Source organism: Artemia sp. Qi Xiang Cuo, chromosome 7 (assembly GCF_049724085.1).
Source record: "Artemia sp. Qi Xiang Cuo chromosome 7, ASM4972408v1, whole genome shotgun sequence".
Taxonomy (NCBI): domain Eukaryota; kingdom Metazoa; phylum Arthropoda; class Branchiopoda; order Anostraca; family Artemiidae; genus Artemia; species Artemia sp. Qi Xiang Cuo.
This window is the reverse complement of record NC_142800.1, coordinates 28,808,895-28,836,837: the sequence shown is the minus strand read 5'-3', so window position 1 is coordinate 28,836,837 and position 27,943 is coordinate 28,808,895. Positions and strand designations below refer to the sequence as shown.

The 27,943-nt window shown below is 35.2% G+C and overlaps 1 protein-coding gene across 1 annotated transcript in view; it reads right to left on the bottom strand.

Annotated features, from left to right (window-relative positions):
- Positions 1-10,261: 10,261 nt before the first annotated feature.
- The window catches only part of LOC148950139 (uncharacterized), a 35,977-nt gene continuing 18,295 nt past the window's right edge, over positions 10,262-27,943 (bottom strand). The window contains exon 2 of the mRNA XM_089091467.1: positions 10,262-12,233. Coding sequence (XP_088947593.1) covers positions 12,107-12,233 — 127 coding nt within the window. The 3' untranslated portion in view covers positions 10,262-12,106. The remainder of the gene's footprint in view (positions 12,234-27,943) is intronic.

Sequence of the window (27,943 nt, the reverse complement as noted above, 5' to 3'; positions counted from 1 at the left end):
TGTGTTCTCTGAAAAGGCTGCAGTGAAGGAGCTCGATTTTGAAAAGCTTGAAGACGACTTCGCAAAAATGAAGCCAAGGAGATATCCATTGCTTAAGTAACTGCACGTAACTTTCAGTTTTTAATTGGCGCGGTAAATGTTTCTCTTTTTTTCGAAAATACTTCAAATTTTCTCGGGCCCGTAACTTTTGATAGGTAAGACTAAACTTTATTAAACACAGTTCGTTACCACAAACTGTTTGACTAGGGCATCTTTTTCTTCTGTTTTATTCTATTTATTAGGCTAGAAACAAATTTTCTTTTCTAAATTACTAGAAATTTCTTCAATCTTCAAATAAATCTAAAAAAATACTGACAAATTCTATAAAAGAAAAACAGAAAATCACGGAACAAGTTGTAAAACTCATAATATCTAAGGGATATGTGCCAGCAGATTGCTCCTTTTTATGGGGCAATGAAAGAGTACAATGGAACGTATTTGAAATATATCTTTAACAAAAACAAGGGAGAGGCAGAAATACAGTGTTTCTTGAAGTCACCACAATTTTTGTGATTTTTTGTAGTTCTCCTATGCTCATTTAAAATCTATGGGGCATCATGATCTGTAGTCACTCTTGAACATCGTTCCAGAATAAATCCAGAGCTGCAACAGAAATTGGTGAAATTCAAATTTTCATGAAAAAAGTGGTAGTTATTTTATGTTTATATACGCACTTGCCCAAACAGGGTACTTCATAAAAACTAGCAATTACAAACAACATATAATGAAGTAGAACATTTGGAGACAACAAAATATTTAAAATATTTTAATAAAATTAAAAATATTTAAAATATTTAATTAAAATATTTAAAATATTTGTAAGAAATATTATTCTAAATTCAAATATGACAAGGTTTTTCTCTAACAAGTGAATTGAATAACGTTATTGAAGTTTGTTTTTTGAATTGATTTTCTAAAGCCACGCAAAAAAAAGAAACAGTTTATCGGTTGATTTTACTGAATTAGGATTTTTACCTTTTGGAATCAGTTTACTTAATTTCTTCTAGGCCTGGATGATGCTCTTAATAGTAATACTGTTTTCGGTAATGGCTGCAAAAGCAAATCCTGAGTTTTTGAACCATTCAAAAACATCGATTTTTACCTTAGTACAAGCAGTCACTGCAAGAGCAACCACAACCTCTGAAATTTTGACATTAAATCTATCAAACCTCCTCATGTTAGGAATATTGAAGATTATTGTTCTTGTGTTTGGAATAGCCGGTGCTGGAAGAAGGAGAAGTAATGAAAGTTTGAGCTTTGAAATAAATGAATTAACACCAGATGTTAGAGATGCTTCACTGATTATGTCCATGTCTTTGGCAGAAAAAACAGGAGAGAGAGGTTGTTTTTATAGATTAGCCTGTGAAGATTATGAGAGGACAAAAGATTATCTTGGAGGTGCCAAAATAGTGTTAGCCTGGACTACCCATGTCAAAAGGTAAATTTATTCCTAGTAATACTAAATATAGTTTGACACAGGTAATAAATACAGTAAAAATGAACTAAGAAATAATAGGTAATTTTAAAGGTTACATTGTATACTGAAATAGTAATGATATTGGAAAGTAACTGAAAAGACAAAAAAAGAGCAAAAAAAAGGTAGAACAGGGAAAAAGTGAAAAGAAATTAAAAAGTTTAATAATGAAAATGACTAAAAAATGCTTCAGTAAAAGAAAAACACAAAAAGGAAAAGACCTGCTTCCGTTATTGATATCAGTGCAAAGATACACTTGAACGAAGAAAATCCTTAACAAAGATACACTTGAACGAAGGAAAACCCTTAAATAACTGAACAGACCAAAACAAAGAAAAAAAAAAGAAAAACAGCCACAAACCAAAACAATATCCATAGAACCAGGTGAAGGCGGAAGTGAGTTTTATATGAACAGAGATTTTGGAGAAAGTGAATCATGTTTGCACCCATAAAAAAGAGTATTCCACTAGGAAAAAGATAGTTTGTTATCAGTCAGGTATCACTAGAGAGAAACTATATTGATAGCTATATTTGATGTTGCCTATATTGATTTTGGTGCTTTGAACCTCTTTTCCATGCCTAGTGGCGCTACTGCCATTATAATACGGCATCCTAAGTTTTCAATAACACCGTCAAAACACAATCCCAAATGATTATAGAATAAACGCTAGTACTGAACTAAATACATATTCACAATGAGAGGTTACTAGCACCGAGATTTAACTATTGATAATTTGAGCAAATTAGATTTGTTATAGAATTTTCTGATCGGTTGAAAGGTTCTACGAAAAGTTTTAATTGCTCAAACTAGAGCTAGGTAAATTTTGATATTAGTAAAATCTCATTGGGAACTGACCTCAAAATAACTACTGGATATACATTTCACACAAGTTTACATTTTTATACTGCATATAAAATATGTCACATTTTGAGGAAAAAAACAAAAACCAAAATTTGTGTGTTTTGGAACAAAAACCAAAATTTATGAATTTTGAATATTTGACGTTACATATTTTACTCATGATCAAACTCTTTCGATCCTTAATGTAACTTTTGGCCGTTTTTCATTAAAATTCCATTTATAAGAAAATTATTTGTATTTTTGACATTCGTATTATTTACGTTTCGACATTGACATTGGTATTTCTTTTATTTTTGAAGCTTTTAAATAGTACATAAATTTATAAATATTGCTCACAGAATATTTTAGATTAATATCCTCAATAATAGAAAAAGCACCTGTTAAAGCATGCTATTAGTTCAGATCCACAAAATATGAACAGTCTTGACATGGACATGAATGTTCCCAATAAACAAATGATCTAATTTTCTATGAATTGAGTTATAGTAACAATTTTTTTGTCCCCTAGTTTAAAAATTGGTAAGAAATAATCAGAGTTATTCTTCCGATTTGCTTATAACCTAAATTCAGAAAAAATGTGTGTTTTTTTTTTGGGGGGGGGGGAATTCAAATTTTTGTTTGTTCGGAAATGACTAAATGGTGTATTTTTTTTCTCCGGATGAAATATGTATTAATAAATTCGCTTCCTGTTCCGCGAAACGTCTACATTCAGCCCACCCAAATAAACAGAGACTTTATAAATCGTATTCGGCACTTTAATGTGCCAAAGTCTTACATGAATGGTCATAGATGGTAATAGGGGAAAAGTTCATAGAACCATTATTACCTGTGTCAAACTATATTTAGTATTACTAGGAATAAATTTACCTTTTGACATGGGTAGTCCAGGCTAACACTATTTTGGCACCTCCAAGATAATCTTTTCCTCCAAGCTTCCTCCCTGTCAAAATATTCTTGAACAACTGACAGAACTGCGAGTATGCAGTCCTATCTTACCAGAGTTTTAGACACTGATCTATACTAGTAAGATCAAATTGTCACAACTGTCGTTTCAAGCGTTAGCAAGGCCACGTTGACAGTTTTCTGGGCCTCTACAATCAACTGGTAGTGTTGCTGTAAGAAACAAAGTCATAGCTGTTTGCAAAACTGAAAATACTGACGAAATCCTTCGTTTTTTCTGCATACAATCGTCAGTAACAAGGTTAAGTCTAAGAAAATGACAGTGAGTGCACATCGTTTGCGTTGCTCTTTCCCAGAGACGGGCCTGTACTCCTGAGAAACGTCCGCTCATTACACTCGCCCCGTCATAGCACTGTCCAACACATTTTGACCAGTCAAGGCCGATACCCTTTATATATATATATATATATATATATATATATATATATATATATATATATATATATATATATATATATATGTATATATAAAATTGTAACAAACAATGGACAATGAGTTGTATATTATATTATGTCAATATATGCATAAATATGACAAAGAAAAAGACAAACAAAAAACTAATAAACGAGGAGGTTTTCTGATTTTTCCAGCCTGGGAAAATCAGAATTTGACTCAATTATTTTGGCAGAAGCGATCTTGACTCAGGCGTCCATAATGTAGAAGGAAAACATAGAAAGTGAAAGTAAATATGGCAAGCGGATTAAAAAGACAAGCCCCACCGAGACAATTCAAGGCTATTTTATTTTTTGTATAATAGTTGACTAGCAGCAAAGCATGCCAAAGAATATGTATCATAGGCAGCGCAATAGCACTGCCTAAGTGAAGAACGATGTGGGCACAATGTATTATTTATTTATTATTATTATTTTTTTTGGATTAGAACAGGGCACTTCGTATCGAAGGAGTTGTCATAGAAAATTCGAAAAGGGCTCATTCGATTGGAAATCAGAAGGGCTTGTGCCCTTTTCAGTAGTAGACAGTGATTGGAGAAACCCTAACACCCCTCTCACGCCGATCATTTCCCAAACACATCCAATCAAAATTTCGAGATAGCCATTTTTTTCAACGTAGTTGAAAGTTCTGGAAAGTAGGTCTTTGAGGATGACAACCCCCCCCCAGCCCTCAGGGCAAGGGTTGTAAGTCATGCCCTGGGGGCATATAAGGTTTTTATAGAAAGGGTTGTCGTAGAAACTTCAAAAAAGGATCATTCGACTAGAAATTGGTAGGGCTAGTGTCCTTTTATTAGCCGAAAGTTATTGGAGGACAACTAACCCCCCTCTCACGCCCGCCATTTCCCCAAATATATCCAATCAAAATTTTGAGATAGCCATTTTGTTCAACGCTAATGCAGGTTCTGGAAAGTAGGTCTTTGAGGATGACACCCCCCTCCCCAACCCTTAGGGCGAGGGCGGTAAATTATGCCCGGAGGGAATATAAGGTTTTCAATGAAAGCGTTGTCGTAGAAACTTCAAAAGCGTTATCGTAGGGCTCATTCGATTGGAAATTGAAAGGGCTAGTGTCCTTTTTAATAATCAAAACTGATTGGAGGGCAACTGACCCCCATCTCACGCCCACCATTTACCCAAACACATTAAATAAAAATTTTGAGATAGCCATTTTGTTCAACGTAGTGGAAAGGTCCGGTAATTATGTCTTTGAGGATAGTAAACCCCCCCTCCCAGCTTCTAGGACAGAGGCCGTACGTTATGGCCTTGGGGTATATAAGTTTTTTTTTATCGAAAGCGTTGTCGTAGAAACTTAAAAAGGGCTCGATCAATTGGGAATTGAGAGGACTAGTGCCCTTACTAAAAGTCAAAGGTGATCGGAGGGCGAATTCCCCCCCCCCCACGCCCATTATTTCCCCAAACCCTTCCAATCAACATTTTGATATAGCCATTTTGTTGAACGTAATTCAAGGGTCCGGAAATAATGTCTTTGAGCATTGAAACCCCACAACCCCCCCCCCCCCCACAGCCCTCAGCGCTAGGATTGTAAGTTATGCCCTGGGGGAATATAAGGCTTTTAAAGAAAGCAGATTTAACAGATTGCAGATCATTTTATACGATAGTTCTTGCAATCGACTTGAAAAAAAACTTCAACACTTTATTATTTCTTAGGTTACACGCCCAGAATCAAAATTTTACTTTAATTTGCATGTTTAAGTATTCTAACTGAAACAAATATATGTGGACCCTTGTCCAAATGAGCCCTTAACGACTTGGGTTCACGATATCTATTTCTTTACTTAATTAGATTACAGTCCACGGGGCCAAAACTGAAAGAATTGAATAAAGATTTATGACTGAGTCTTATGTTCATTAACTACATGTTGAATGGGCAAAAAAACTATTACAACTTATGAAACCTTACGCAAAGATAGTGTTGCCTTCATAAACACAAGGTAATAATCTTCTCGCGTTTAAGGGTCAGTGTGAGAAAGTCACATTGGGTTTTGGCATTTGTGACACTAAGTAACATTTTTTATATCGAGTGGCAGTAACTGACATTTTATTCTTTGTTTTCACTTTTAGAAGCTGGATAAATATTAAAACAACTGGAAATTAAAGAAAATATTTTCTTAGCTTTTGATATTTTCTTATCTTTGAATATTATGACCACGTTTTTCAAATAATTTTGTTCTCGCTTGATGGTAACTCGAAAGATAAAAAATTACTGCTAGCTATGATTGCTTAGCCAATTAAGATCTTAACCTGAAATATTCTTGAACGACCAGGAGTCGTCTCAAATATTTTAAAATAAGACAAAAATATTATGCAAACCGAATTCTTCAATTTGGATACCGACACTTTTAAATTAATTACAAACTGGCAAACATAACAGCGGTGTTGTGTCTGCTTCATTTTTGATAAAGGAACGGTTGTGTCAGATTACTTATATTAGTTATTCAATGTACAACTAGATCAATCTGCCGTTTTGATTTATTTGCAGCTACCTGTACTCAAGGCCTCCTAGGTGGCAGCATAATACTTTACAGGCAGTCCGTTTACCTGACTTTTTGGGGAGGTCAAAAACCTAAAAGATCACTGAGTGACCCCTTACCAGTTTTCCACGAACATTTTAGTAGTGAGGCCTTACTACTTTCAAAGACACGTCCTCCCTTTTCCCATAGAATTCCGAACACATTCCCTCCCCTTCGAATGCTGATTCGGACACTTTTCTTTTAACTTTGTAACACAGGGAAATTAACATATGTTTGTTGGTTATGATTGATGGTTATGTTTGTCGTTTGTTGGTTATGTTTTGTTGGATTTTTGATGGTTTTGTTGGTTATGTTTGATGTTTGTTGGTTATGTTGTTTCTTGGTCATGTTTGTTTGATGTTTGTTGGATGTTTGTTATGTTTGATGGTTTTGTTGGTTATGTTTGATGTTTTTAGACGGTTTTGTTTGTTGGTTATGTTTGTTGGTTATGAGTGTTGGTTATGTTTGTTGTTTGATGTCTGTTGGTTTTGTTTCATGGTTTTCTTTGATGTTTGTTGTTTATCGATATGGTTATGTTTGTTGTTTGTTGGTTCTGTTGTTATGTTTGTTGGTTATGTTGTTTGATGTTTGTTATTTGTTGTTGGTGGCTATGTTTGTTGGATGTTTTATATTTTGTTGTTTGTTTGTTATGTTGGTTGGTTGTGTTTTCGGTTGTTTGATGGTTATGTTTGTTGGATGTGATTGTTGGTTATGAGTGTTGGTTATGCTGGTTGATATTTGTTGGTTATGTCGTTTGGTGTTTGTTGGTTATGTTTGCTGATGATGTTTGTTGGTTGTTGGTTATGAGTATTGGTTGATGTTTGTTTGTTGATGGTCGATGTTTGTTGGTTATGTTGTTTGATGTTTGTTGGTTATGTTTGTTGATTATGATTGTTGGTTGTTGGTTATGAGTGTTGGTTGATGTTTGTTGGTTGATGGTTATGTTTGTTGTTTGTTGGTTATGTTTGATGTCTGTTATGTTTGTTGGATGTTATTGTTGGATGATGATTATGTGGTTTGATTTTTGTTGGTTATGTTTGATGGCTATCTGGTTTGATGTTTGATGGTTATGTTTTCTTTGATGTTTTTTGGTTATGTTTGTTGATGGTTATGTTTTGTTATTGTTTGATGGTTTTTGGTTATGTTAGTTGGTTATGTTTTTTGGTTCTTTGTTATGGTTTTTGGATGTGATTAATGTTTCTTGGTTATATTTGTTGATTATGTTTGATGGTTATGATGGATATTATTAATGTTTGTTGGTTATGTTTCTTGGTCATGTTTCTTGAATGTGTTTGTTGAACATATATGCTGTTTATTGGATGTTAGTTATGTTTGTTTGTCATTGATATGGTATGGCACATGTTTGTTGGTTATTGTTTGATGGTTGTGTTTGTTGGTTATGTCTGTTGGTTATGTTTGATGGTTATGTGGTTATGAGACTTGGTTATATTTTTTTTGTTGTTGTTAATGTTTGTTGGTTATGTTTGATGGTTATGATGGTTATGATTAATGTTTGTTGGTTATGTCTGTTGGTTATGGTGGTAAGTTTGTTGTTTGTGGGTTATGTTTGTTGCCTTGGATATATTTGAAAATAAACGATGTTAATAGCCAATGCCACGCCATGTTTCTAGGCAAAATACCAGGTCTTTTTCCACCTATACATGTCCAAACATGCCTGCCCCGGTTGTAGAAGCCATATTGTTTTGCCACTACTTAACCACTGCTTAAACGGTACATCACGGTACACACGCATTTGTATTTCAATCCCCATACCCTCTGACTCAAGCCACCCACCTCTATACTTTAAAGTGTTAGATACGTGGAGCTACCCACCCCTCAAGCCGTCACACCTACGCAAGACTCCGTGACACCCCCCTGGACTCCTACGATGTCACACTGATGCCAACCGACTTAACCCGTTTCAAACGGACAGTTTAATATGCTTGACGCAATCTTATGTAGCTTTGCGACAGGAACCCATGTGGGAATCCCCGCTTATGACTTAACGAGACCACACACCTTACGTAATTATTTTACAACATTGTCACGTAATACTTTTTTCACCCCGAACGCCCAAAGCATTTTTTCTTTCCTTTTTTTCCTAAATCTTGCCCCCCCCCCCCCCGGACTCGAAAGCTCATTCCCTTCCAAAATTAACCTATTGCATGACAGCTAAGATTCCCAATTTTCAGCAAACACTAGAACGACGTATTACTCTCCCAATTTGACACGCCGAGAGACTCTGTATGATGCTTAAAGTAATCCGATCTGGATAAAAATCATTTCAGCCTGAAACTTCCAATCAATAGCCTCGAAATTTCTGCCTTAAGCTAAACCAAAGTTATGTAGGTTGAATATGACGATGTTGAATAGATTTTTTGTTCTTAAAAAACAATAAATACAGAAAGATAAACTTAGTTGATAAGTTTTTTGGAAGGAAAATTATTTTAAATCAGTATAAAACTTTAGCCTAAAGAGCAGGTTGGTTGAGTAGTGGGGTGCCACCTTCATTTACGGAATAATTGCTGTTGGTTTTAAATTTTAATGTCCCATCATACTTTCAACTGGAAAAAGCTTATTTTTTGTTTAACTTCTGATTGTTTTTCAAATCATGCCCAGGCCTATCCAAGATACAATAGGGGTTACCACCTTCATGAAACATCCAGTGATGGCTGCTAAATTGATTTCTGCTAGACATCGTCCTAGAATGGTAGCGTAAAAATTTACGTGAGGACTAGCCAATGGCGCCAATTTGCGAAAACATGGGGGGGGGGGGAGAAGGATTTTTTCAATTTTTTTTAATGAAGATAAAAAAAAACAGAACAACATTGACAAAATATAACTAAAACAGCGGGTAACCATAGATCTTAATTCTGTTAAATAGCAGTTACCGCAGCAGCCACGATTTACCAGGTTGCAGCTGCCGCTGGTACAACGATTAAATCTTTTTCTAACATTTATTTTTTGTTAATTACAAAAGGCACTATATGTATCAATTTCCTTTAAAATGAGCCACTAAAATGAGCCACTCAATAATAGGCCTGTTTTTTCACTCATCAATGTGCTAAGATCTTGAATCTTTTGTCAGAAAACACTTAAAAGTGAAATCTTTGAACAAAGATCTTAAATCTTTTATTATTTTTGTGCAGACGCCTTTCATCATTATGCTTTGAAGAGTAATCTGAAAGCAACGATGAGTGAGTATATCATCAAAGTTTTCTTGTCATCGTTCTAAATGGAAGAAATAAGGCATATTTCCCACTTATTGCTATCATCAGTAAGCTATAAGACTATAGAACAAAGACGAGATGAAAAAACAAAAATCTTAGCAGAAAGATGTAAGATCTTAGATGTAACATCTTAGTGCTAAAAAACGAGCATAATATTTCATTGCACCTCTAGCTGCGGAGAAGGAGAAACGGAAAAAGATGCTTTCGTTGCAGAGTAACGTGGTTGCAACCATTTTTTTCAAGCCAATAGATTTTACTTTGTTGTTCAAGCCAAGAAACTGTAAGTTTCATTTATAGGGTTTTCGGACAATGGCGCTTCTAATGGTGTACTTTGTGTTTCGATTCTACACCACTTTTTGGAGTAGAGTGCTATTTAAAAGCTGTGAAAAACTAAGCACAGGGGTGACAAACAAAAAAGACCAATTAGCCAATCTCGCTGCTTCAAAATAGCACATTGCTAACATAAAAAATAGCTATGATATAGAAATAAGAAGGTGTTTTTCAAAGTATAGGACGAACTTCCTCCCTCTAAATGGTGCGCCTGAAACTAGTATAAGTTCTCTTTTTGCAATAATAAGGGAGCTATCACCCCGCATTACCTATTTTGAGGTTTAATCAACATGAAGTGGTATTAGAGATTAACTTATGCCTTCTTCCCTCCCTCAGACCCCCTTCTATATTTGTCTGACTGCTCACGAACCGTTAGGAACTTTGGATATAAAAATGCATTCTTTGAGGCGTTTGCCTCCCCCTCCCCCAACCTAAGCAATCAACCACTGGCCCTCGTCAATAGCAGCTGAGGCGAAATTATACATCACTATACGTAATTTCATCAAAGATTAAGTAAATCAACTTGGTTAAATCAAGCTTTAAAGAAGTGTGTATACTAACCGTAATTTTAGGGCTACATGACTCTTTAGGAACGGAAAAGCCACCGTGCGGCATTACTGCCGCTAAAACTGAGAAGCTTAATATATAGTTTTCAAGAATTTATATCGAGAGGCGAACTTATAATTTTTCCTCTTTTTTGTCAAAATTGTAGTTAGGTGCCACAAAAGGGCAGAAAACACCACTTTGCTGTGGCACAATCTTTTTGGCGAATTGAAAAGGATAATCGAACTTTTAATTTTCGTTCGAATGAACCGTTATACGATTATCTAGGACTATTGTTTCGATACAATAACCCCTTGGGAACAAATCAGTAAACGCGTATCTATGATCTTCCATCTCGAAAACAAGCAAAAATCTACATTTTTAGAGATGGGAGCTTGAAACTTCTACAATAAGGTTCTCTGATGTGCTGAATTTGACATTGTGATTTTCCTCAAGATCTCTTGCCTTTTTAAGGGGGTTTCCGCCCTGTATACAAAATTAGAGAATTTTTCTCCGACTCGTAGTTTTTGATGGGTGAACTTTCTATAATTGGAATCACTATAAGAAACAGATTTTTTATGTACATATTGTTATCAAAACTTCTTTTTTAGAGTCTTGGTCACTATTAACCCAGGTCAATCCTTACTCACAGTTGTTTTTTTTTTATCGTGAACTGTCTGATTGAGCGATCTGACGCGGTGCTTGGGCCGTATATTATTATTTATCAGGATTTCGCTTTAGAGATTTTTTGCAATCCTTTTCAATTTAGAATTGCATTATTCAAATCTTTGTTTTCAGCGAAATTGAAATTTCAGTTTTTAATGTTGCCACTACCGTGATGACTATTATGTATTGGTCATTATGTATGCATAACTAGATCATTATGCATGTCAGTGCTTGCAAGCAAAACTACTGAGGTCAATTTCATCCCAAAATCGTCTTAGAGAACAGATCAGTTGACTGTTTTATATATGTGTTTAACAGACGCATGAGACACATACGGCTTGGGAACAAACACAAACCTAGGCGAACGCTCATAGCCTTAAAGTAAGGGTTATTTTTCTTCAGGTAAATGATATCTTCTCAGGGGCAACAAGAGTCCTTAGTGAGAATTTTATATGACCTTGAACGAACACAAATACAATATATTACTTGTTTTGTTCCTTATTTTAGTAAAACTCAAATTCATACTTCGTATTTTGGTTCATTTCTCACTAGCAAATTTATAATGGAAAAAGACTTGGAAACAAAATTGCCTGGTAAAATTGCTTATTTTTATCGCAAGCTTCTAACTCAACACCTTGTAATATAAATAACAAATACTCATTAGCTTTAATGTACATGGGCAAATAAGGTCAATTTTTTTATAGCCATCACCAATAATATCAGATGTCAAACTTAGAAACCATCAGCACATACAGAATTGTACAATCCAAATAAGAAATGCGTTGTGGAACAACTAGCATCAAGTTACAGGTTTTTTTATTTAGTCTGGCCTTGTAAAAAAAAAATATAAATTAAACAAATAAATACAATAATGACACTTTTAAATTAGTACTGGCAAATTGTCCCGAACTACAACAAGGAGCTAATACTCTTAGCTAACAACTAATCGCTCTGCAGTCCATATCAGCAATAATAATTTGAAATACATTCTTCTGTAATAAATACAATCGTCAATCTATGAACTATGCCAAAAAATCAAGGGCTGGGCATGAATAGGCCTCTTTGCATGTTTTTCGCTCATTCGTCTTAGTTTCCATATCTTCCAGCTCGTTTATGATGGATTCGAGGCTATCAGGAACTGGGAGGAACCTGGAAAAAAGGGAAATATCATTTTTAGTAGTTGGAGAGCTGTACTATGTCCCTTTAGGATTATTACAATTGAAAACCAGTCATGTTTGGAGAAAAGAGTATTTTAGTAAAGTTTTGATGGAATACTGCGTAAATTTTGGCAGTGAACTTCCCATAACTAAAACATGGAATGATGAGAAAGTTTTATAGAGGCTAATGTTTTTATGTATTTTTCTATCTTTTTTCGTGTATATGGCCACTGGCTTATAAATACACGTGTGTATATGTATAAGGCCCGACAAGAAGGCAGTATTCACCGGGCTCAGGTCTTAGGAGGATTCAGCACATTGTTTAGTTGTGCGTCCTTCTATTTTTCATGCATCAATTTTGAAACTTGAAAACATATAATTTCCTTTAATAAAAGGATTTTTCCTGTTTAATCTAAATGCCTTTGCCAAAAAGCTTATAAAACAGAAGTTTCTTAGGTCAAAGATGAAAAAAAAATTCAAAGATCGTAAAAAAGAAGCAATAGATCAATAAAAATGTTCCCAGATTCTGAAATTCGAAAAGCCATGCACGCTTGAAGAAATATGTTATGCAATATTAGAACCCTAAGGTGATTTTCCCAGCCATGAAAAAAAAAATTGGTAAAGAGCCTTGAAACTGGCCATCCATGATTCTACTAATAAGTAATGGCAACAGAGAGCTATCATGAAATAATTTTTACACTTCTGCTTCCTTCCTATTCATTTTCGTCCAAAGCCTGTATCCTTACCACTTCTTCCAAATGCCCAATCCCTTTGTAACAAGTACTTTTAATCTCTTAAACATTTTTGGAAAATTACACAAGTAAAAGAAAACTTTAAATTTGGGTCCGACGTCTTCCCCCTGAAAAACTCCCGTTGTAAAATTTTACTCTTGGAAAACCTCCCTACGAAAAACTTCTCCAAACCCCCCCCCCCCCAATTGTTTCCCCTGGAAAATTCTCCCCATATGTAAAGTTGAACAGCCAAAGGAAATTCAAAGCAAATAAAAGGGATAAAGAAAAGAAGGGACTATGCAAGTTCTACCTATATGAAAAAAAAAAAAAACAAGTTTTTTCAACTAAAAGTAAGAAGCAACATTAAAACTTAAAACGAACAGAAATCATTACGTATATAAAGGCGGTTACCCCCTCCTCAACACCTCGCTCTTTACGCTAAAGTATTTTATTACTATTGAAAAAAAACGTCTTATTGTTCTAATTAAACGGCCCTTGTGTTACAGGAGTCATTATTAAAGAGTCGGGGCAATATTCAAACTTTAGCGTAAAGAGCAAAGTGTTAGTGGGGGCAATCCCCTTTATATACGTAATAATTTCAATTCGTTTTAAGCTTTGATATTGCTCCTTGCCTACAGTTAAAAAAAACTCGTTTTTTTTAATTTAATTTCTGGTCGTTTTTAAAATAATGCCAGGAAATGTGGCCCTACTTTCACGGACAAACACCCTTCCCACGGAAATATTCTCTAGACAATTCAATGCCGGTAAAAATTTACTCCGGAAAATAACTCTTAACCACTCTGCGCGTAAAATTGAGACGGAAAAGAGAAAGCAAAACAAATAAAAATTATTTTGTATAAGAATTCTGGCAAATTTTTCAAGTGTATAATTTCCCCTGGCAATTACACTCCCTGGAAACTTCCCTCCCCATGGAAAATTCCCTCGTAGAAAACCCCCAGCACAAAATTTGCCCCCCCCCCCAAGAATGTATGCCCACATTCCAATAACAGATACGAGAGCAAACGTAGGTTTTTTATTGTTAAAAAAAATAGAGTTGTGAGAAAGTCAAACTTTAGCGTAAAGAGCGAGGCATTGAGGAGGGGACAGCCCCTTTCATATAAGGAACAATTCTTGGTCGTTTTAAGTTTTAAAATCATTCCATACTTTCAGTTAGAAAAACTTATGTTTTTTATTTAATTTTGGAACGTTTTTGAATTAATACAGGTTTTGATTTTGGCTCACCGTACATGAATAATTAAAACAAAATTTGCATATTATATTTGGTTAAATGGCTTTCTCGAAACTTGTTTAATTTTATTTACGAACGTTTTTATTAGTAATAAATATACGTAACTTAGAATTAACTTACGTAACGAACTTCTATATTCATAAATTTTTAACACGTATATTAGGGGGTTCGCCCCCTAGTCAATACCCTGCTCTTTAAACTATAGTTCGAATTTTTTTTCCAGTTCTTTAAAAATGACCTCTTAATCACAATCAGTTGATCAGTTGAAAAACTTGTTTTTTTTATTTAATTCCTGATCTTTCTCTTTAATAATGCTGGGAAATCCGGCGCCCCCTTCATAGCACTGTCCCTTCCCCCATGAAAACGTCCTTCATGGAAAGATCCTTCCATATAGCCCCCCACCCTCTCCTTCCCCCACCTACCAGAAAAAATCTCCTCTGAAAAAGTCTGTATACTTCCCAATAACCAATACTATATGTTAACATTGAGTAAAGTTCATAACTTTCAGCCCTCCCCCTGGGGACTTTGGGGGATCAAGTCATCCTAAAAGACATTTTTATCATATTTTCGACCATGCTGAACAAAATGGCTATCTTAAAATTTTGATCGGATGTCTTTGGGATAAAATTAGCATGGGTGGGGCCCTATTGGCCCTCATTTTGTTTTGTTAAATTAAAAAGGGCAATATAAATTTTATTATCCGTTCCAATTGTCCCTCCCAATTTTTTATTGTCACAATTGTTGTTTAATAAAACCCCTGGGGAAAAAAAAAACAAAAACAAACAAACCAACACACCAATAAACCCGCCTCCGTGATCTTTCTTCTGGCAAAAAATGGAAAATTCCACATTTTTGTAGATAGGAGCTTGAAACCTCTACAGTAGGGTTCTCTGATACGCTGAATATGATGGTGTGATTTTCATTAAGGTTCTATAACTGTTAGGGGGTCTTTCCCCCTTTTTTCGAAAATCAGCCAAATTTTCTCAGGCACGTAACTTTTGATGGGTAAGATTAAACTTAATGAAACTTATATATTTGAAATCAGAATTAAAATCTGATTCTTTTGATGTATCTATTGGTATCAAAATCCCGTTTTTTAGAGTTTCGGTTACCATTGAGCCGGGTCGCTCCTTACTTACAGTTCGTTACCACGAACTGTTTGATTACGCCGTCAGATTCGGCGTATCAGAAAACCCTACTGTAGAGGTCTCAAGATTATTTTCCAGTCTGCGAGAATATTGTTTATTTTCCTATCAAAATTCCATATTTTCGTTGGAAAATATAGAATTTTGTACTTTTTTACTTTCCCCAGAAGATCACGGATACTCTTTATTTGTTTTTTCTTATCTTTTTTTCAGGAGCGACTGCCTTAGACCAATGGTCCTAGAAGATCTGGAGAGGGCTCATCTTGTATTTCTAGACCCTTTTCTGCCAGTTTGGGGTACCAAACATGGGGTACCAAGTTGTTATCGATTATAAATTATGAGACGGTTGATTCAAAAGTATTAAAAAACTACACACGAAGCTTTTCAGTTGTGGAAGAAGTATTGCCACGCGGTTGCGCATTCATTCCTAAAAAGTCACGTAGTCTTTCAGAGGCAAGGCTATAGCGTTGCCTATAGTAAAGGCCATACGGCTCCAATGTACTTATTTATTTGTACTTATAGTAAAATAGGTACTTATTTTTCGGAAAATAATTTTTGTTCGTTTTTGATTGCAAAATGTTTCAAGTTTTTAAAAATTCCTTGTTTCAAAATCAAACATTGAAAAAAAAAAATCAAAAGTTCATCAAAGCATCAAAGTAAAAATATCAAAGTGAAAAAATGGGTTTTTGTCAGAACTAGAACTTTCAATTTCCAATCAAATGAGCCCCCTATGAAGTTTATACGAGCATCCCTTTCATAAGAACCATACATGTCTTTAGGAAATAATTTAGAAGGCCTTCCCCTGGGACTTTGGGGTGTATTGACATCGGAGTTTTTCTTATCCGACCTTTGAACTATTTTTTTTTTACAAAATGTTAACTTTTGTTAACATAAAATGTTCAACTTTCAATTTCCAATCAAATGAGCCCTCTCTGAAGTTTATACAAGCATTCCTTCCATAAGAACCATATTTACTCACAGGGCATAACTTACAACACTTGTCCCCTTGCCCTGGGGGATTTTGTTGACACCAAAGTTTTTGTTATCTAACCTTTTAACTATTTTTAACAAAATGGCTAGCTTGAAATTTTTATTTGAAGCATTTGGGGGGAAAAGGGCGTGGAGGGGGGCGGACTAGTTGCCTTCTGATCTCTTTTGACTCTTAAAACTGAACTAGAACTTTCACTTTTCAAACAAATGAGCCCTCTCTGAAGTTTATACAAGCATTCCTTCCATAAGAACCATAGATACTCACAGGGCATAACTTACAACGTCTGTTCCCGGGGCCTGGAGAGTTGTGTCCACACAGGAAATATTTTTATCTGACCCTTACTATAGGCAACTACCCCCAGGGCATAACTTACAACACCTGGCCCCGGCCCTGCGGGGTTTTGTCGACTTTTTGTTATCTAACCTTTTAATTGTTATTAACAAAATGGCTATCTCAGAATTTTTATCTGATCAATTTAGGGGAAAAAAGACGTGGAGGGACTAACTAACCTCCGATCACTTTTAACTCTTGAAAGGTGAACGCAAAATTTCAATTTTCAATCAAATGAGCCCTATAGGAAGTTTATACGAGCATCCCTTCCATAACAACCATATACCCCAAGGGCATAACTTACAACGCCTGCCCCCAGGCCCTTTAGGGCTTTGTCGACACCGCTGTTATTTTAATCTAAACTTTGAACTATTTCTAACACAATGTCTATCTCAAATTTTTTTTCTGATGCATTTGGAAGAAAATGGGTTGGGGGAGGAGGCTAGCTCCCCTCCTATCATTTTTTACTTATAAAAAGTGAACTAGAACTTTAAATTTTCAATCAAATGAGCCCTCTTTCAAGTTTATACGACCATCCCTTCCATAGGAACCTTATATGCCCCCAGGTCATAACTTGCAACGCCTGTCCCGGGCCCTTGGGGCTCTGTTGACACCAGAGTTATTATTCTCTAACCTTAGAACTATTTTTAACAAATGTCTATCACAAAATTTTATCTCATGCATTTGGGAAAAAGGGCGATGGGGGGGGGGGCTAGCTGCCGTCCGATCACTTTTGATTGTTGAAAAATGAACTAGAACTTTCAATTTCCAATCAAATAAGGCCTCTTGGAAATTTTTACGAGTATCGCTTCCATATGAGCCTTATATTCCCCCAGGATAGAACTTATAGAACCGGTACCCCGGGTCCGGGGGGTTTGTGTCAACACCAGAGTTTGGGTGTCTGACCTTTGAACCATTTTAAACACAACGGCTAACTCAAAAATTTTATCTGATGCAATAGCTACTTCAAATTTTCTATCAGATATATTTGTGGAAAAAGGGCTTGGGATGGGGCTAGTTGCCCTCCGATCACCTTTTAATCTTAAATAGGGCACTAGAACTCTCGATTTCCAATCGAATGAGCCCCGTATATAGTTTATACGACGACCCCTCGTATATGAAGTGCCTCTGGGAAAAAAATAAATGGAGTGTGGGGGGAGGCTAGCTGCCCTCCGATCATGTTTTACTTTTAAAAAGTGAATTACAAGTTTCAATTTCCAATCAAATGAGCTATTTATGAAGTTTATACGAGCATCCCTTCCATAACAACCATATATGCCCCCAGGGCATAACTTACAACGTCTACCCCCGGGCCCTGGGAGGCTGTGTCGACACCGGAGATTTTGTTATCCGAACTTTGAACTATTTTTAACAAAACTTCTGTCTCAAAATTATTATATGATGCATTTAGGACAGGGAGGAGGGGGCTAGTTGCCCTCTGATCTCTTTTGACTCTTAAAAAGTGAACGAGAACTTTCAATTTCACAAATGAACCCTCTCCAAAGTTTATGCGAGCATCCCTTCCATAAAAACCACATATGCCCCCAGAGCATTACTTACAACCCCTGCCTCCCCGCCCTGGGGGGTCGTTTCGACACCGGAGTTTTTCTTTTCTGACCTTTGAACTATTTTTAATGAAATGGTTATTTTAAAAAAAATTATCGGATAGGCTTGGGGGAAATCCCAAATATCCGAGGGCTGTTTGCCCTCGGATATCTTTTGACTCTTAAAAAGTGAACTAGAACTTTCAATTTCCAATCAAATGAGCCCTCTCTGAAGTTTATAAGAGCATCCCTTTCATAAGAACCATATACGTCCCCAGAACAACATTTTGTTGACTCCGGAGTTTTTGTTATCTAATTTCTAAACAATTTAAAAAAGAAACTGGCTATCTCAAAATTTTTAGTCGGTGGGTTAAGGGAATAGGGTGTGGGGGGGGGCTAGTCGCCCTTAAACCTCTTGACTCTTAAAAAGTGAACTAGAACTTTCAATTTCCAATCAAGTGAGCCCTCTATGAAGTTTGTACGAGCATCCCTTTCATAAGAACCGTACATGCATTTTGGGCATAACTTAGAACGCCGTCTTCCGGGTCCTAGGAGGTTATATTGACACCGGAGTTTTTCTTGTCTTACCTTTGAACTCTTTTTTTTTAACAAAATATCTATCTCAAAATTTTCATCAGATGGGTTTGGAAAAAGAAGGCATAGGGGGGGGGGGGATATTTGCCCTCCAATCTCTTTTGACTTGCAAAAACTGAACTAGAACTTTCAATTTCCAATCAAATGAACCCTCTCTGAAGTTTTTACGAGCATCACTTCCTTAAGAACTATATATTCCCCCAGGGCGTAACTTACAACGCCTGCCCTCGGGTCTTGGGGGGAAGTGTGGACCCCGGAGTTTTCGTTATATGGTCTTTGAACTATTGTTTTAAAAACAGGTATCTCAAAGTACTTTCAGATGGAATGCTCGTTTGTAGTGAAACGAATATAGTTTCACTACAAACAAAAGTTTGGATACTGCCCCCTTCCTTAACTGTAAATAAAAACCTTCTGCATCATTGGCGCTTTACTGAAAACCAATTATATACAAAACCTATTATAAAATTCTAAATCCTTTGCGTCATTGGCGCTTTACTGAAAACTATATGCGTCTTGAACAGTCTTGGAAAGTATAAACAACCATCAAATTGAATGTTTGATGCATAATTATATTAGTTACTGAAAGATCCATCAGTTCAATAATTTGTTCCACTCTAATTTTATTTTTATTTCAAGTGCTTAAATAACTATAAAATAAAATATTTGTAATGTAGTTCGTTTTCAGGGAAACGCCAGTAACACAGTACGCTTTTGGTTTTTATTTACAGTTAAGGAAGAGGGCAGTATCCAAATTCTTGTTTGTAGTGAAACTATATTCGTCTTGAACAACTTTAGATAGAACTTGTAAATTAAACTGAATATTTGATGTATAATGGTATTAATTGCTGAAAGCTCATCAGTTAAAAATTTTACTGTAATTTTAATGTTTATTTTCGATATTAAGTACAAAAGACCCTATTTGTAAAAAAATTGATTTTCGGTAAAGCGCCAATGACGCGGTAGGCTTTAGACTTTTACAGTGAGAGAAGGAGGCGATACCCAAACTCTTGTTTGTAGTGTGTTTTGTTCATTTTAAACTTGATTTGCAAGTTTCACTCGTTTTAAGATTTATTTATTCATTTACATTAATATCTATTGTATGTTTGTTTGCATTACTGTTTATTTAATTTCTGTTCGTTTTAAGTTTCATTTATACTTCAATAGCAAAATATTTTTTTCGTTTTAAGCTTGATTTTCATATTCAATCTAAGCATTACTCACTTTAAGATCTATTTATTCATTTATATAAATACTTGTTGTATTTTTTTGCTATGATTGTTTATTTAATTTCTGATTCCTTTTGGGTTTTATTTATTCTTTAATAGTAATTTCTGGTCGTTTTGAGTTTGAATTTTAACAGGTATTTGTATCTGCTGAGCTTAAGTTTAAAATGGCCTTTACTTTTCTTTGAAAAACTTATTATTCGGAAAGTTTTTTTTTAAATTAATACAAGTAAAAGTAATTCAGTAATTCAGACAATGAATAGATAATATTTGGAAAGTGATTGGAGACTCTGGGCATCCCTGAACAAGTGCTAAATTGAGAGATGAATTTGGGACAATATTTGGTGGCGCCCACTCGCCCAGAGTCACGGGAAAGTGACTCAAAAATTTGAAACATATATGAAAAATTGAAAATTTCTCAGAATGTGGGGCTGAGCTTAGGCAATAAATAGGTGTTATTTCGAGGATGAAGATGGCTTTAAACGATTTTTCGCCTGTGATTTTAAGCGAATTAATTGTCCTGTCTAAACTCTAAATTCTTTGTCAGACTCCTTATGATCATAGGCAGGTGTACCTTGTTTGTTTGTCATTCCAGGCATTTCAATGGTCTAATGTCAACTTTAAATTCTTGGTCAACATGCCTTAGACTTTAGGCAGGCATGCCTTTTCGAAAACTAACAAACAAGTATGTGTCCAATAAGAGAGTCATGCATACTCCCGCCGTTTACCCGTGCCCCAGCCATTTAAACATTTGCCTCTCAATTACTTGGACTATCTGTCTTGGCTTTTCTCTGTCTACAATTAGCCATATCTTGATGCCACCTATACAACCTACTGCAAAATACTTGATAACTTCAATTCAATTCAATTCTTGGTCAACATGCCTGAGACTCTAGGCAGGCATGCCTTTTCAAAAAACTAACAAACAAGTAGTCCAATAAGAGAGTCTTGCATACTCCCGACATTTACCCGTGCCCCAGTCATTTAAATATTTGCCTCCCAATTACTTGGACAATCTGTCTTGGCTTTTCTCTGTCTACAATTAGCCATATCTTGATGCCACCTATGCAACCTACTGGAAAATACTTGATAAATTCAATTTGAAGGTTGACCAAGAATTTAGAATTGACACAGGACCATTAATTTGCTTCAAATAGCAGGCAAACAATCGTTTAAAGCCATCTTTGTCTTTCAAATAGTACCTATTTGTTGCCTAAGCTCAGCCCCACATTCTGAGAAAATTTCAATTTTTCAAAATTTTTTCAAATTTTTGAGAAAAGCTCTGAGGTACGTCTAGTGCACGATACCCGATAGTTTTTTTCTGAACAGGGCTTGATGAATTTTTGAAATTTTCTTTACTTAAATTTTCTTTTGCTTAATTTGAATAAGGAGTTCTGTCAATTTTCTTGATTCTGACTTAGGGTTTGGCTCCTTGTTATTCAAAATAAAGTAGAGAAAATGACCCTTAAGGATAATTCAGACGAGAAAATCTTTGATGTACGCCTAGTGGGTGCATCTTTGATCGCAAGGGGTGAACTGGCATCGTCTACCATAGTTGTTGGCAGGGGCGTCAATCATGACGGAGGAGGTACTCCTTCCCACAATATTTCTAGCCGGTCGGAAAAGAAAATTGAGGTGGTAAAAAAGGGGCGCGAACCCCACTAATTTACCGGATCTTTTTTTCCTTTTTTTCTTTTTTTTAGCAGAGATATGGGCTGATGAAAATGTACGATGTAAAATCTATTAATTAAGAACAGGTTCAGACGATAAAGAACAACTGATAAAGTAACTTTAATAGCAATATCACCCACATCAGTCAATAAAAATGACAAGGCAGTCTGCGAAACATATTTCCCCATCCCCTTCCCCATGTTTTTTGGATAGAGCCACCTCTGGTCGGTGCCAGACGAAGTCCAATGGAAGAAATTGCTTGTACTTCTACGTACTTCCATCATATGATAACCTAACCTGCGGTCGCCACTAATTTCATATTTTCAAATTATTAGCTTAAATCTGTATCTTGTCGAGCTATGATAGGTCAATCGTCAATCCATCCCCCCCCCCCAAAAAAAAATATGAAGAAGAGTTAAAATAGATAAAAATGTAAAACTAGATACTGTACCATATTGTACACCATACGTTCTACCTATATTTTGAAATATATGTATAACACTCCAAAATTCCACTTTTTCTTCGATGTTTTTATTTGTCCCACTTGCTTTTTGGTGGCTCAATTTTCCATGTGGAAGAATTTTCCGTGGAGGAATATGCCTAGCACCGTTCAAGTTATTAAAGTCAGACCAGGAGCTATTCGCTTTTGAGATCTAAAATCCAAGTTTCCACCGCACAGGCAGGAACTCTTACAACAGACAATTAGGCAACAATACGATCTGCCATAAACAGGATATAACAATAGCTCATTGGGACTTGTTTCTGTCATGTCAATTGTTATTAGCATTTGTTTCTGCTAGCTCAGAGCAAATATTTATTACAAAAAACTATTGAAACTTAATATATTGGTGGATATTTTTAAGATAAAGGATCAAATATAAATAAACATTTAAAACAAAATTCCAGACCCCAAAATACACAAAAATACAAAAAAGAATTAAATTCAATTTCGTCTAGTTATGTCTTTAACTGAAAATATCTGAAGTTATAGCTTTTATTCTTCGTATTTCTGAGCTTTAAGTTCAAAATTCATCAACGGAACAAAAATTATGGTTCCATCTTGATTAAAATTAAATAAAAAAATAATCTTTTTTCAACTCAAAGTAAGGACCGAAATTAAAACTTAAAACGAACAGAAATTATTACGTATATGAGAGGGATTGCTCTCTCCTCAATTCCTCGCTCTTCACGCTAAAATATTTTAGTACTTAAAAAAAGCTTCCAATTAAACGGCCCTTGTGTTTCAGTAGTCATTCTTAGAGAATTGGAACAAGGTCAAACTCTGGTGTAATTGTGTGATTCATTAAGAATCTTTGGCTTTGGGGGGGGGGGGTCCCCTTTTTCAAATAATCATACAAATGTCCCCAGGCTCGTACCTCTCGATGCGTAACATTAAACTTAACTAATAAACTTAACGTAACGAATTATATGTAGTTAGAATCAGCATAAAAAGCTAATTCTTTCGATGTATCTATTGTTATCAAAATTATATTTATTTTAGTTCCGGTTACTATTGTGTCGAGTCTCTCTTTACTTTTACAGTTCCTTAACCTAAAACTTTTTGATAGCACTTTTTGAATTCTACTCGTATCAGTGTCCTGTAGCAGAGTTTTAATACGACTACACTTAGAATAACAAATTTTGTGTTTACCAAAAAAGGGCCTTCGTTGATACATCGCTAATTATTTTTTTTTTTTTACCCAAGAGTTTACCATAATAAACCTTTGGTCTTTGGACACCAGGAGAAGGCTCACTTGAATAAAAAGAGTATATTCAGAAGCAAAAGAGATAGTACGATAGAAATAGTATGGATTTTTGGCAATTTGTGCATCAAAACCCATTTTAGCTCAAACAGGAACAAAGCACTATAAAAGATTCCAGATCGTGAAGAATCTTACAATTATTACAACTTTTACTGCTAACAACTCACCGCAGTATCAAGCCGCCTGAGGGCAACACATCTACGCACGCTCCTCCTCCACTCTAATCTATTAAAAGCTTCCCTATTTGCACCCTCCCAGGGTGTTCAAGGTAAAAATTGAGTCGATTCGTTGGTACCCGGTCAGGCCTCTGTGGATCTAAAGTTGGGACCCCAAAAATTTACAGGCATCTAAAACCTGGGATTCTGGTGATGATAATTTTGATTCCCTGAAAAACCGATAAAGTAATCTGTATAGGCTACCAATGAGATAATTACTTACTGAAACCTTTACACTGGAATATAGAGCTCCATTGTATAGATGCATGAAAACAGGGAATAAATCTCCGTTACTGTATTTCCCCCCCCTCCCCTCCCAAGAGCCATAATAATCAAATGTCTATTTTGCTGGAAAACTTCAGTGGCTTCCTACCTTATATACAGAAAAATATCATCTTGAAAACGGGAGATATTATGCTTTATTATATTTATAGTATGCTTTATTATATGCTTTATTATATTATTATTTATAGGGTACCAAAATGGGCAAGTTCAATTTATTTTTATCATTTTTTTATTATTTTTTTTAGCACTATTTGACCGGAAACATGAATTCGGCCTTTTTTTTAGCCTGTGGCGCTTATTAATGAATAACGCAATAATATAATGAGTAATTTTTTATGTATAAATATGAATAGATAGTTTTATTCATTTTTATTCAATATGAACTAAGGAATATGAATAAATAAGATCTTATCCTATGTAAAATTAATTCATTTTGTAGAAAATTTCAAAGTTAATTATTTTTACACGGAAAAGGAACTTTTCATTTATATTTCCTTAAGCGGTTTCATTTCTTCATTGAAGACGGAGTCCACTTGCCAAATTTTTTCTTAATTCTAATTTCATTCAACACTGGTATTTTAATTAAAGCTTCCTGAAACTTGATTAAATAAAATGTTGCCAATTTTCGAGACAATTAGCTTGGTAATTCCATTTCCTCGGCTTCATCTTTGCAAAATTAAATCATGTGGAATCCAACATTTTTACTTTAAATTAGGTTGCATTTAGCCTATTAGACCAGAAAAAAACCTTCGTTCGACAATGAATTATTGACTTGAAAAGTAATATAAAAATACATTTTTACATGATTACTGTGTAAAATAAAATATCTATAACAAAACATCTCTAACAGAATACCTATAATTCTTATGGTTAGGAAGAATTGTTTTGCAAAAAGGAATCGCAGTTTGCATGATGAATTATTTCAATTTGTGAGCCTTACTTTATTTGCACATTTTCCTCTAACTGTCTCTCTTTACTTTGGCGGGTGAAATCTTCAGAAATTGAAAAATCCATTTACATCTCGCCTGAGATAATCTAAAGTGCGACATACGTCATTTTTGTAATTTTTCAGGAGAAACAAAAAACCGAAAAAGTCTGTCGACTGTGGTTGCTCTGAAGGATGAGACTAATCGAGATAAAGGGAACATATTCTAACAAATTGTTATGCTCTTTTCAGGGGTATAATTCAAATTTAAATATTCCATATGAATTCAAAATTATTCTGTTTTATGATGTATGTCACCTTTTTCCCCTGTATAAGATAATCCTTTTCTGTTGGAAGTATTCTGAGCGAATTCAAAACCAATATATTTTGGGGTATGTCTCAGTGGTATCTCCTTGCTGATTTTAACGACAGCCCTATCCTAGATTCCCAAAAAAGCCCTGGATTCTGGAAAACACGCCCCTGGGTTCAGATGACATCCTGGATTCTGAAAACCCCCGCAATACAACCCGTCTCGATAGCAGGTGTTTGTTACGTCACAGAGGTGTTTACATCCCTGGAAGACACGCCTCTGTATTTTAAATGAGCCCCTATTTTAAACGAACACACCTGTGCAATACAATAGCGCACGTGTACACCTACATAATATGGGACTAAGAGATGCAGGTGTTACGTCATAAAAATTTTTAAATCCCTGGAAGACATGCCCCTAGATTTTAAACGGTACCCTGTTTTAAACGGAGAGACCTGTGCAATAATATAGCGTACATGTACACCTACATAATAGGGGACTAAGAGATGCAGGTATTAAGTCATACAGGTATTTACATCCCTGAAAGACACGCCCATGGATTTCAAACGGGCCCCTGTTTCAACCGGACACACCCGTGCAATACAAGCGGTCCCTGTTTTAAATGGACCGGCAATACAACCGGTGATGAGAGCAGGTGCTATATCGTCCCTAGTTTTAAAGTCATCCCTGCTTTTTAAAGTCATCCCTATCCTGAAATACAAGCGGTAATGCCACCAGGTGTTTGTTACGTCATAGAGGTATTTAAATTTGAGAAGACACGCTCCTGGCTCTTAACGGGTTAGGTATCCTACAATACAAGTGAAGACCTGTTTTCAAGGGTCAGGTATCTCCGCAATACAACCGGTCACGAGAGCAGGTTTCTGTTACGTCATAGAGGCAGGGGTGCCCCGAGGGGGGACGGGCGGGAGGCCCCCCCCCAATTTTTGACAATTGGGTTGTAATTCACACTCATGTGTTTCTGGCTTTGAAAAAAATCCAAGGTGGGGTTAAATGTTGACTGCTGGCATCTGGGGTTAGATTAGGTGGTCCAATACTTATATATCATTATGGCGTAAGCTCGCAGGATTTATTTTGGTTCCGATGGAGCAAAAATCCAGCAAAACAAGTTTTGAAGGTCAAGGAGCGTGACCTGATAGAACTTACGATTCGCATGCTTCAGTATTGAAAATGAGCTCAGTGTGTCAACATTGACTTTTTTCAAGAGTTTTATAATGTTTGCTGTAATCGACTCAGAATGTATCGGATTTAAAAATTCCTCGTGTGTGTCATAATTGAAGTGGCATTCCTGTTGCTAGATGAAAATGTCGCAAAGTTTATAGTTGTAAATGGAATCTCAAGTACAATATGTTATAGTAAAATAAAAAACCGACTGTTTGCAACATCTAATTTTATAAATCGAAGTGACTTTTATGATAAAATCACAAGTCCATGCATTGAAAATGGTTACGAAATAAAAAAAGAATACAAAAGAAAATTCGTGAAGCATGCAGTTTTTTCAGTGTAATGTGATAAAGACATTCCATTATTCAACTTGGAAGACTTCGAGTGTGAGAAATACCTGCACTCAGTTGATGACCCTGAAGATGAACTTTGATGTTTCGCTCAATGGGTGCCCGAGAAGATACCTGATAAGGAAAAACACATCAGATATCCGAAGACCTACACTTTTGCCCCTTCTATCAAAAGGACTGAAAAAAGTGGTAAAGGCTTAAGCGAATATAACCTTGACCATTGGACAAAATTAGCCAAGAACCATTTAAGGGCTAAAAGGTGAGTGACACTCACTAATTTTTGTTCTGTAGGAATTATTTAGGTTTGTTTGAACATTCTGTAAGAAGTATTTGGGATGTTGTTAGAACTTTGTGTTTTGTTGCAAGTGTTTTGTGTTCAGGACTACCTATTTATCATTCCGTTAGAACTATTTTAGAATTTTGTAAAGTATTGTTGCATTTTGTAAGAATTAGTTCGGTTTTATAGAAATGATTTTTAAATTATGTTTGAAGTTTTTGTATTCTATAAGAGATATTTGGGGAATTATTAGAATTTTTGTGTTTTGTAGTAAGTATTTTTTGTTCTGCACAAAATATTTTTCATTCTGTTAGAAGTATTTTAGAATTGTGCAACGTACTTTTGTCTTTCGTAAGAATTATTTCTGTATTGTAGGAATTATTTGGATTATGCATGAACTTTTCCTATTCTATAAGAAGTATTTGGGGTGTTGTTAGAATTTTGTATTTTGTAGCAATTATTTTGAGTTCTGTACTAGCTATTTTTCATTTTGTTAGGACTATTTTAGAATCAGGTAAAGTATTTTAGTATTTTGTAAGAATAATTTTTTCCTTTGTAGGAATTATTTGGATTATGTCTGAACTTTTGTATTCCATAAGAAGAATATGGGGTATTGTTAAAATTTTGTGTTTTGTATCAAGTGTTTTGTGTTCAAGACCAACAATGTTAAATTCTGCTAAAACAATTTAGAATTGTGTAAATGTTCTGTTTTTGTAAGTGTTATTTCTGTTTTGGAGGAATTATTTGGATTATGTTTGAGTTTTTTCGTATTCTATAAGAAGTATTTGTTATGTTGTTAGAATTTCTGTGTTTTGTACCAAGTATTTTATGTTCTGCAACAACTATTTTCATTCTTTTATAACTATTTTAGAATTGTGAAAAGTATTTTTCTATATTGTAAGAGTTATTTCTATTTT